Raw genomic sequence first — 11,271 nt, forward strand, 5'->3', positions numbered from 1 at the left:
CAAATAAATCTTCTCATAGGAGTATCTCCAATGAAGATCTAGAGGTAATGCAACAACTATTAGACTCTTCATATACATTAGAATACATAGTCGTAGTATAATGATAAATTATAAATAAGTTTTTTTTAGGGCACTACACCCCAAAACCCCCACTTGGGCGTGCTCCTCCCTGGACCCTCATGTGGTCAGGGGATCAAAGAACGCAAGAGGGGTACCCATCTTCTAGCCAATCAAGGTAGGCCCCCAACCTTACTTTTTGATTCTTATAATTTTTTTATTAAGATTTTAAATTTAAGAATCAAAATAAAATATTATTATTAATCTAAATAAAATATGGTGAGAATTCATTAGATAATTATTCTATTCAATATAACATTTATATTAAATTTAAATAGTATATAATTCATATTTATGGATATCTTATCATGAATGAGATGTGTGATATCCATAAATAGAATATTTAATTATATTTAAATTATAATATTTAAGATTTGAAATTCAAATAATTAAATTATAGTATTCTATATAATTGATTTTTTTTTTTCTTAGATAACTATTTATCGTATATAATATTTATATTATAATTCATGTAAATTCTAATTATATATGTGTACACATATGTGTATTGCATATTTTAAATTTAAATATTTAAATTTTTTTTATGTGTAATATTTTAAAATATTTTTCAATTTAATGTTATAATTAATTATTATTTATTCACTTGACATGTAATAAATGCCAAATGAATTTAGTACTTTAAAATATAAGTCCCAAAATAAATTAATTTAAAAAAAAAATCTCACCTAAATTATTATCAATCATCCATGGCTTGACCAAAATTATACTTATTTGTTTTAACACAATTTAAGGACTTATTGATTCTAAATGTGATTTTTTTATATAAATTTTCTTTCTTTAATGAAAAAATGCAGCAAGGTAAAAATTTAAAAACCAAATATTTTGGAATAAATACTTAGATATTGATATCAAAATCACCATTACACCATATTATATATCTTACCACACATAAATGTTCTTTCTTAGAAGGAATTACAAATAGCATTTCATAGAAATTATAAGGAGATAATCTAAAAACCACCAATCAACTGGTGGAAAATTCTGCAAGATGAGTTGTAGAGGCCTCATCTACAACTTGATCTCTAACCTTTGGCTTGTATTTGTACCATTTGGACCAGTAGAGATAGTTGAAAAAGTTGAGCATGCTCAGAATAGCGAGTAACCAGTAAAACAGATTAAGCTGGTTGCGGTTCAGATTGTTTCCACCAAGCCAGCCATGGGTTTTAGTCACATGAGTTGCACGATTCACAATTTTGACCAAAACACTGCTGAAGAAGTAACCCAAAGCCAGGGAAGTCCATGAAAATGCAGTGGCCAAGGACCTCATTCCAGCAGGGGCTTCACTATAGAAGAATTCCATCAGCCCTACAAAAGTGAAGAGGTCTGCAATTCCAAAAACAAAGTACTGAAATCCCAACCAGAAGACACTTATTGGAATGGGTGGCATCACCAATGGAATATTATCCACCATTCCATGGTCTATGGCCACATTTTTTCTCTTCACCTCCACCAAAGCTGCAATGCTCATTGAAATGGCAGATAGTACTAACCCAACTCCAACTCTTTGCAAGTGAGTAATCCCTGTCTCATGCCCAGTGAATCTTCTTGCAAGGGGAACAAAAACTCTATCATAAAATGGAATGATGATTACCATAATTACCAGGGGAATTATAGTGAGAGAGCCTGGTGGGATGTCAAAGTGCTTTCCCATTGAGGTGTCCATGGTAAATCCCTGAGAAACAGAAAAAGTCTGTAGTTGTGCTAAGCATGTGTTCATTACTATTGTGCTTGCAAATACAGGGATCATTCTTAGTAGAATTTTGATCTCTTCCACTTGGGTCACGCTGCACAAATGCCATGGACTCACCAAATATTTCTTATCACTTTCCATCAGATTGTTTGTTAATATGGCAGCTTTGTCCAAAAACCTGTTAAGAAAAACAAAAGGATTGTGAATATTTCGTGACAGCATTTATAATCCAAAAGCTCAAAGATGAATCATGATGTTTTTTAAAGGTTAGATCACATAGGAAAAATTACATTGGTGGATAAGTGTCGTCTACTTTTCATTTATATCTATACATGGATACAGATAAGTGAGAGATTTATAATTGTGTGAGAAGAACAATTGAATTCTTACAATTCTAAAAGATTTTATTGTTCATTCAACTTTACTTTCAATTATTATTTTTTGTTGAATATTTGAATACTTTCAATATGAAGAGAAGTATATTATTTTTCTTTGTTCTTCACTTAAATCTGGAGATAATTTTGTAATGACAATAATTAGTACTACCTCTAAGAGTGACAATGCATGAGCATCCCTATTATCAAAGGAATGAGAACAAAATATTTTGATTGAAAGATGTCTTGATTGTGAGAGGTTGTTCTTGTGTAATAAATAAAAATAATTTGGATAGTAAAAAATTAGGGGTTAGGAGATCAAAATCTAGAGATAAATCTAATGCTTCAGATAAAAGTCATAGAAAATGTTGGAACTATGGTAAAACATGCCACTATAAAAGAGATTATAGAATTAAAAAATTTGAGAAGTGAAAGTCAACTAAAGATGCTTCTTGTATATAATTAAAGACTTTGAGTGGTAATTTATAGGATATCTTTTGGATTGTTGGATTACCAAATGAATTCCATTGTGAATATATGAAAGATTTTGGTGCCTCTTTTTATAGGACTCTTTAGAGGGAATGGTTCAATGAAGATGAAGTATTCCTAGGAGATGATTGACATGTAAGATGGAGTTTTTTTAGGAGACAATTTGACATGCAAGATTATAGGTTGAAAAAAAAGTAAAGATAAAATTGAAAAATTAAAGAATTTAAGCCTTTCTTAAGTTTGTACATATTTTAGGTTTGGAGTAAATATCTATTTTTAGTGAACAAAATGAATAATAATTCTATTTAGAAAATGAGTTTGTTGAAACCTGAGACAAACATTCTAAAATGGATTAGATGCCTCATGTTCTTGAATTGAATAATATGGCATATTAGGTTCTTACACTTTCCAAATAAAAGAAAATGATGTGACATCAACATATGGAACACGTAGATGGAAAATTCTTAAAAATTTAAAAACCCCTTAGATTTCTTTTTGAAAATTGCATATTTGACAAAGATTAAAATTTTGATTTTGAATGAATTTTTTTAATTATATTCAATTTACGTACAATGATATTTTTCATTTATTGCTTGAAAGGACTATACAATGATTTTTTTAATATATTACTTGAAAGGAGTATAAATGAATTTAGGGGATTCCATACTTGAACTGATTTGTATGTAGGAGATTTGAGTGTATGGCTGCTTCCTTGTCATATGGCTGATATAGATCGCCCGAATTCTCTGGTAGTTTAAGCTTTCTATTGTGCAAAGCAGCTACAAATACCTGAGATAATAAGAGAAAGACAAATTTAGCTACAGAAAATAATTGCTTTTGAAGAGTTGCAGTTTGTGAGTGTCATAATACTAATAGTTTTTGGATCTATATTAATTATTGACTTCCCAGAATCCATCACAGGGTACAAAGTCTACAAGCTAATACTAATTGAAAAAAAACCCTCATGTAAAGCTTTTCTAATTATATGTAATGAGAAAGGAATAAAGAAAGAATTACCAGTAATTATTTTTTTCAAAATGAATCTAGTGAAATATGGGTGGTCCTGTGCACAGAACTCAGCTATTTCATATTTAATTCACCCATTTGAAGTATTCATATTTGTAATTTGTGTTCAATATTTTAAGTTTGTTTTTAATTCTATACTCAGAAGCTATTGAATAATGATAGATACTACAAATTGTTGAATAAATAGACTTTATAACACAAAGTAGCTCTATTAGATTGAAGAAACAGTTTAGAATTTTCCATAATCACCTGGGCAATGCGAGTTAGAGGACTGCCTCCAAGAATGTTGATTCTATAAGTTGAAATCCCACCAGTAAGATTTAAGATTCCAAGGAAAACGGCTGCAGCACATATTCCAAAACCCACATCCCATCCCTTATTGTTCATCAGCCATACCACCACTGTCACTCCAATACATGCTCCTATAGACAGACTAAGAAGAAAGTAGTTAAAGAAAGTGGATATTTTTCTCCTCTCTTTGGGATCTGTTTCATCAAACTGGTCTGCTCCTAGAGCTGGCAAAGCAGCCTTGACAGCTCCATTTCCAAGAGCAACAAGATATAACCCAATGAACATCATGGCATCATTCCCTCCACTCACTTTCTCACACACAGCTGAGGGATCGAATAAGTTGCAGGGTGGAGGCTGTAGAGATTTTTTGTTCGCTTGTGCTGTCAATACAAGATAACCCTGCAAAGCCATTGGAAAAAGAATTGGAACATATGGAAATTCTGCAGAAACCAGAAATTGGTATGGACTTAAAGTGAAAGAGTGTGTAAAAAACTTACAAGAAGTTCTAATGATGCAAATATAACGCATGTTTTGAATCTGTTTAAGTAGGAATCAGAAATGAATCCCCCTAGCAGTGCCAGCAGAAAAGCAGTGCCCATGAAATTGGTCAGCGTGGTGGCTGCTACAGCAATTTCTAAATGCATGATCAAAGTGAAATAGTTCACAAGGTTTACAGCCGCCGCTAGAAAGGCTATGTTGTCAAATCCCTCCATCACTGCAATCCATCATACACAAAGATTAATGTCTCATCAACATCTTAAATATCTTACATCTTTCTTCATCTCTAATGATGTATTTTGAATAATGGAATATGATCTAAAATTTTATATAAACAATATGATCTAAAACATTGATATAATTGATAGATAGAGAATTGATCATAAATCATAGAATATGATCTAAAATATTGATATGAATCATACAATATAATCTAAAATGATCTAAAACATTGATATATAATTAACAGAGATATCTCCATCATGGATGAAATGTGGATATGAAACATAGAATATGATCTAAAACATTGATATATGATTGAGAGAGATGATCCGTCATAAATCATGAAATATGATTGAAAAAAGTGAAATTTGATATAAAATATTGATATAATAAATATTACAATTAAATTTCAAAAATCTCAAATATCTCAACTAAGTTGATCATGTGATATTTCCAAACGTTAAGAGGATGAAATTTTCATACAATAAACATAGAGGGTAGAGCGCGTTCCGCCATGGCTTTTCTTGTGAACAGTTCTTCCTTTCCAGTCCACAAACCCTTCTAATTCATTCTCCGGCATCGCAATATCTCTATACTCTGCCTGCAAAATGAATTCATCCTCTACGTTAATCTCAAATCTCAGCTGGTACTAACATTCTTTAATATTCTTAACAAAATCCCATAATTTCATCTACTCTGAGAAAAAAAACAGATTCTTGATTATGTGTTTACCATTATAGGTAAGGCACTATCAAACTCCAAAGCACTTAGCTAGTTGCTTCGTGCTTCACACTCTACGTTTTACACCATCATAATACAGAGCTTTTTATAGACTAATACCGAGTGAACGTTGTTTACATTGTTCAGGTGGGTTTACAAGACGGTCGATGATTGAAAAGCTGATGTGAGAGCGTTGTTTAAATTGTTTTATTGTTTGTCCTCCCTTTTTCTAACCTAAAATTTGGCTGCTACTGAAGTATGAAACACATTCCCAAGAAAGACAGTGAAGCGCCTCACATCAACAGCCGGCATGTTGCCGCGCCAGCTGTTGAAAGATATAACCCTAATGACAAGATAATTATTTTGGGCTTGTAAATTTAAGTAAGTGAAGTTGATTCTTATGAGAATACTTACAGGATTATTATTTGGCTTACATATTTGGATTTTTATTTTGAAATCAAGATATCGGTTTTCGAGGAATTGCACATCAATGTGTATTGTTTTGTTCATATGTAAAATTTAACACAAAGAAAATACATTTTATAGAGTATCAAATTTTGGATAAAAAGAATAATTTTTTTTTGGAAGTATGTCAAAGAATTTAGAATGATTTTTTCTAATGGTTCTATATTTTAACTAAATGGAAATCATACAACTTGCACCATTCAATTTTGATCTTAGTGACAGTTAAGCAAGTATATAGTTTATTATCCATCATTAAATTTTGTCATTAAATCCATCACTAAATTCAACTTTTAGAATGATAACTTAGCTTATTAGTCTTGCATTATAGCCATTTTTGTTCAATGTCTTAGCAATGATGAATATAAGATATTCACTTACTATTCCTTGCTTCCTTTCATATGAGATGGGTCTCTCGCAACTATTTTCCATTTTCATTCCAAATAAGTTGTCCATCAAACTTTGATTGAATATGAGATGGATTTCTTACAATTATTTTCCATTTCCAATTCAAAATAATTTGTCCATCAAATTTTGATTAGATTTATTAGTCCTTGAAATTTGTTTTGTCCAAATTTGAATTTCATATAAATATTTCTACAAACCTTTATAAACCTTTTATTTATATGAAAAAACATCATATGAACATGATTATTTTTTAAATGTTAAAGATAAATATGTATTCTTAAGCATTAATATGAACACTAACAAAAAAATAATGTGAATTAAATTGATTAAAACAATCATTAAGATTTGAATTTCCTAGTTATGATTTAAGAGGGATCTATGAAATTTAAAATTTATTAAATGGAAAAAAACCATAAGGAGATTATAAATTGTGCATATTTAGCTTCCATCCATTTCCCCTTTACTGCAAGTAGAATGGTATAATTTTGTGAAAGAAATTTTGACCATATACCTTGCCACATTCACTATTTCATAGAAGGGTATTTTCTCTAGCATATGTTATTGCAACTTGTACTTCACAAATGAATTATAATAGCCAAGGGAAAATGGTATTTCAAATAGAAAATTAATTTTTGGCTTAAATGAGGAAATCTATAGGCTAATGAAAATTTATAGATGTGAAAAATAGATGAATTGGGAGAAAATCTCATAGTTGCACTCTAAATATGATAAACTGTTGGAAAGAATAAACATCCAAAATTTCTATGAATTTTTATCTATTAATAAAATTGATTTTAAAATAATAAAAAAAGGCATACCACATGAATTACCTTGAAGATTATTTTTCACAATTAATGTATTCACAATGATCTCCTAGAAAAGTTATTAACAAAGAGACTATATTTGCTCTCATTATATGTTAGCAAATAAGATCAGAATAAAACTATTCATTATATATAAATTAAAGTATCTAAAATTATATTCAAAGTATATAATTAAAAAATATCACACAATATGTATGTCAAAAAAATTCTTTTAGGTAATTTTTGTTATGCAAAATCACCATCCATGAAACTTATAAAAATATTTTTATAAACAAACAAATCAAGAATCTAGATTTAATTGTATATTCCCTCTCCCCTCCATTCCATTACATGCTTATATAATGTATTCATTAATATGCCTCTCATATAGTATGCTTTATGATAACCTATATTTAAACCAATATAAAGGGTTGGTAAATAGTTCATAACCATTTGTTTATTTAATTTAATTATAAATCACCAATTGTTTTATATTGTAAGGATAAAATTTTAATTTGAAGTCTTATAAATGTTATGAAATGATGGAAACAAAACTATTGAAAAAATAATTCAATGACAAAACCCCAACTTAATCCTCTATCTTATATTCTTTGATGGAATTCCACACTCTAATCCCCCACAAAATGTATATCAAATCAATTTATGCATTGATGGATGTTCATACTTATTACAAATCTCCCCATCTATCAAACCATACTCCCTCTCCTTGCACCGAACTTCTATCGGTCATGTTAGTATTTCTTGTCATCAATGCCTCATTAATTTGCCCCCTTGATTGTTTAAATATGCACATGTATGTATGCATATTAATATTTTATGTGTTAAATTTTATTGTCTAAATTATATTATTTTTATATATTGATTACTATAAAATAAAATATCTTATTGAAATGATGTCCCAACTAAAATTGAATGAAAAAAAGATAATATTTACATTTTCATTCTAACATTAAACAAGAATGATAACGATCATTATTTAACTTTAATATTAAAATAGATAGTAATATAAACCCTCCTTCACCTACAAAATCACATATCACCCAACACCTTAAAATCAACTTCTTATACCAACCCACAACAAGACAGAATCAATAACTTCATGAAATGTGATAGAATGAATAAAAAAGAAATACCAAAAATTAATAGAAGTGAAGACTTTCATATCATACCTACTTCCATCTTTTCAGGATATAAAGATACTTGTGCATACAAAGAAACAAAATCTATTGTTTTCAAGAGAGATTTGATTATGTTGTTTTTTTCAGGCCACATTCATCCAGAAATCAAAATGCGGTTAACTCACTTTTCCTTATTTCTTATTAATTAAAAATTAAAATCTGAGTTATTTTTTTATTTTTTTATTAATTAAAAGGTAGAGTCAATACTACATTTTGATTGGAGATGAGAAATTAAAGCAGTATATTTTGTTCTCTCTTTGTGAAGAGAATTGGTCGGCTGCGGCAAAAGTTCAATTGTTTCTCAGTTACATCTCCAATCACTGGTCTGTTTCAAAGTGCGGCACCTTGGTTTCGAAATAAAACTCCAATTATATAAACCAAAATAATTATCTTGTGACCAAGGTTACATTTTTCAATAGCCAGCAAGGCAACGTTTACTGAAGATTAAGTAAAATCTTTAACAAAGACTTGAAAATTTACGTGCCTTGAGGTGGTCTTTCATAGTACTGTAGAAGAGAAGTTTTCAGGTTAAACAATAAAACAAACTATGATTCACCCTTAGCTGCTCAAACATCGACCGTCTTATAAACCCACCACAACAATTTAAACAATGATCACAGAATGTTAGTCTATTAAAAGCATTATAATAATTATTGATAATTGTGCCATACCAATAATGCTAAATACACAATCAAGAATCTCCCTTTTTTTTCAAATTGGATGAAATCTTGGCCTTTTAAGGGAAAATAATTGATAGGGAGCCTACAATAAGGAATATCAAAACAGAGAACATTTTGTATTAATGCCTTGAACAAAATAGAGCCGTCAGTGCTCTCTTGTCATCATACATTCTAATGCAAAATGCCCAAATTTATTGCAATAATGAGATTGGATGTTGGATTTATCATACCTTTCTCCTTGATGGTGGTTATGAGAATGACTTCTCTTCCTTCCTCTTGTTGGTATGGAATGAGCATTTGGGCTTGATGCTGCTCTTTTGCTTCCAAATTGTGTATTTTCTCTTCCTCCTCTTGGTAGAAAATGTCCTCTGCCTCTGCTGTGATTTGATCTCCCTCTTGTTCTACCAAATGAAAGTTGAGTCTTGAATGCATTCTCAAATGATGATGTCTTTGATCAATTTAATCTCTGCTCATGTGCTAAGAGTGACCCCATTAATTCATCTATTGATAGCAGAGTAAGATCTTTGGATTCATCCATGGCCACTACAACCAGATCAAACTTTTTAGGTAAGCTTCTAAGTATCTCCTCTACAACTTTTTGATCCCCAAGATTTCTCCATATGATCTAATTTGATTTTATATTGTCATTGCATGAGTGAAGAATGAATCTATTGAATTTGAATTCTTTCATTTGCAAGTTTTCAAAATTCCTTCTAATAATTTGTAATTTTGTTGTTTTCAGTTTGGTTGTGCCTTGGTATGTTGTTTGCAAACTTTCCCATGCTTCCTTTGATCTTGTGGCAGCTGCTACTTTTGGCAAAATTGATTCCTCCATTTCCTATTGAATTAAAAACAATGCTTTGGCATCCTTCTTATTTTTGTTCAGCAAATTGTTCTCATCTTATGAGAGAGCCTGATAAGCTTGTTGGTTTGCTGGTTCAGGGAATCCATTTTCAAGCAAGTCCCAAACATCCTAAGATCAAAACAGGGTTTTCATTTTTATGCTCCAAAAATCATAGTTTTTACCATTAAAGATTGGAATCTGGGGTTGTGAAATACTTCCACTTGTTCCTGCCATGATTTTTTAAAATAAAACTTTCCCTCTACTCACTATATCTCTAGATCTTCTACCATTTGGTTATCTCTTTCTGATTAACAACACTTTCCTTTATAGCAGATCTCTTTGATTATCTTGTCCTGGTGGCTGCAAAATCTTTCCATCTACAAGCTCACAAAATAGGCCAAATTTGATCTCTAAGGAGTCAATACAAAACATCAATGAGCACATGAAGCCATGGACATTTCTTCCTAAAAGAAATCAATTGAAACAATGTGGGCAATACAAAACCTAGAGCACAACACACACTGCTACCCACCAGAGACAAAAAAATATACAAAATTATCCACAAACATGAAAATAACAACAACCACTAAATTGATGGGGATATTGGCAACAAAATAGCTTAGTGTGCCTCCATAAAGAAGAAGAGCCCCAATATTGAACCGCACGTCTTCAAGACCACAATAAGCACCGAACTTGTTAAATGCTAAATATAATCAAATGAAGTGAGATTTTTGAAATTTGATTGTGTAACAATTTTTACTTAATGTTTCAGATCATACTTCGTGATTCATGATCGATTATTCAACTTACTCTAGCTAAAAATAATCAATATAGTGTTATTTTTTAAATTTGATTGTGTAACAATATTTATATCAATATTTCCAATCATAATTGTTTTTTTCAATAAAAGTGGATTATTCCACTAAAAAATTTTATTAATATTTTTTATTCTTTATATAGGATTCAAAGATCATACCAGAGGAAAGAATCCTGGGAAGAAAACCTCTAGTCACAACCCATAAAATAAACCTATAGTATCTAACAGATCAGTTTATACATCCCGCCCAAAACCACATACAAAATGCAATCACAACACATATAATATCAGTTTTACATAGAGCCCATATGGCAATTTGCAAACCCATCAGATAATTTTCAAATGTAGACTCCACAACTGCTATCAATGGAAGAAGACAGAATTTGCCAAAACCCTGTGCCAAATCCGATGAGCCAAAAACCTTCCTGCCAAAAAAGAAAGTATCAAAAAACATTTGGAAAAACATTATTGTATCAAAGAGCATGATATCGAACTCTCCTCCAGACAATGAACATGAATACTTGAAATGAAAAAGGAAAGTGGGAATAATTATGATCATAAATTTTACATCAACATTACTCAAGAAAATCACATAACTATTGCTGCAAAC

The 11,271-nt window shown here is 30.4% G+C and overlaps 1 protein-coding gene across 1 annotated transcript; it reads right to left on the minus strand.

Annotated features, from left to right (window-relative positions):
• Window positions 1-1,102: 1,102 nt before the first annotated feature.
• LOC131037495 (protein NRT1/ PTR FAMILY 4.6-like) lies at window positions 1,103-5,760 on the minus strand. Its single transcript, XM_059222092.1, has 6 exons — window positions 5,701-5,760; window positions 5,212-5,329; window positions 4,506-4,723; window positions 3,967-4,407; window positions 3,359-3,480; window positions 1,103-2,006 (listed from the first exon to the last, which is right to left on the minus strand). Exons 1-6 carry the CDS (start codon window positions 5,758-5,760, stop codon window positions 1,103-1,105), a joined length of 1,863 nt encoding a protein of 620 aa, XP_059078075.1.
• Between the last annotated feature and the right edge of the window lie 5,511 nt (window positions 5,761-11,271).

This window comes from Cryptomeria japonica, chromosome 6 (genome assembly GCF_030272615.1).
Source record: "Cryptomeria japonica chromosome 6, Sugi_1.0, whole genome shotgun sequence".
In the NCBI taxonomy this organism is placed as follows: Eukaryota; Viridiplantae; Streptophyta; class Pinopsida; order Cupressales; family Cupressaceae; genus Cryptomeria; species Cryptomeria japonica.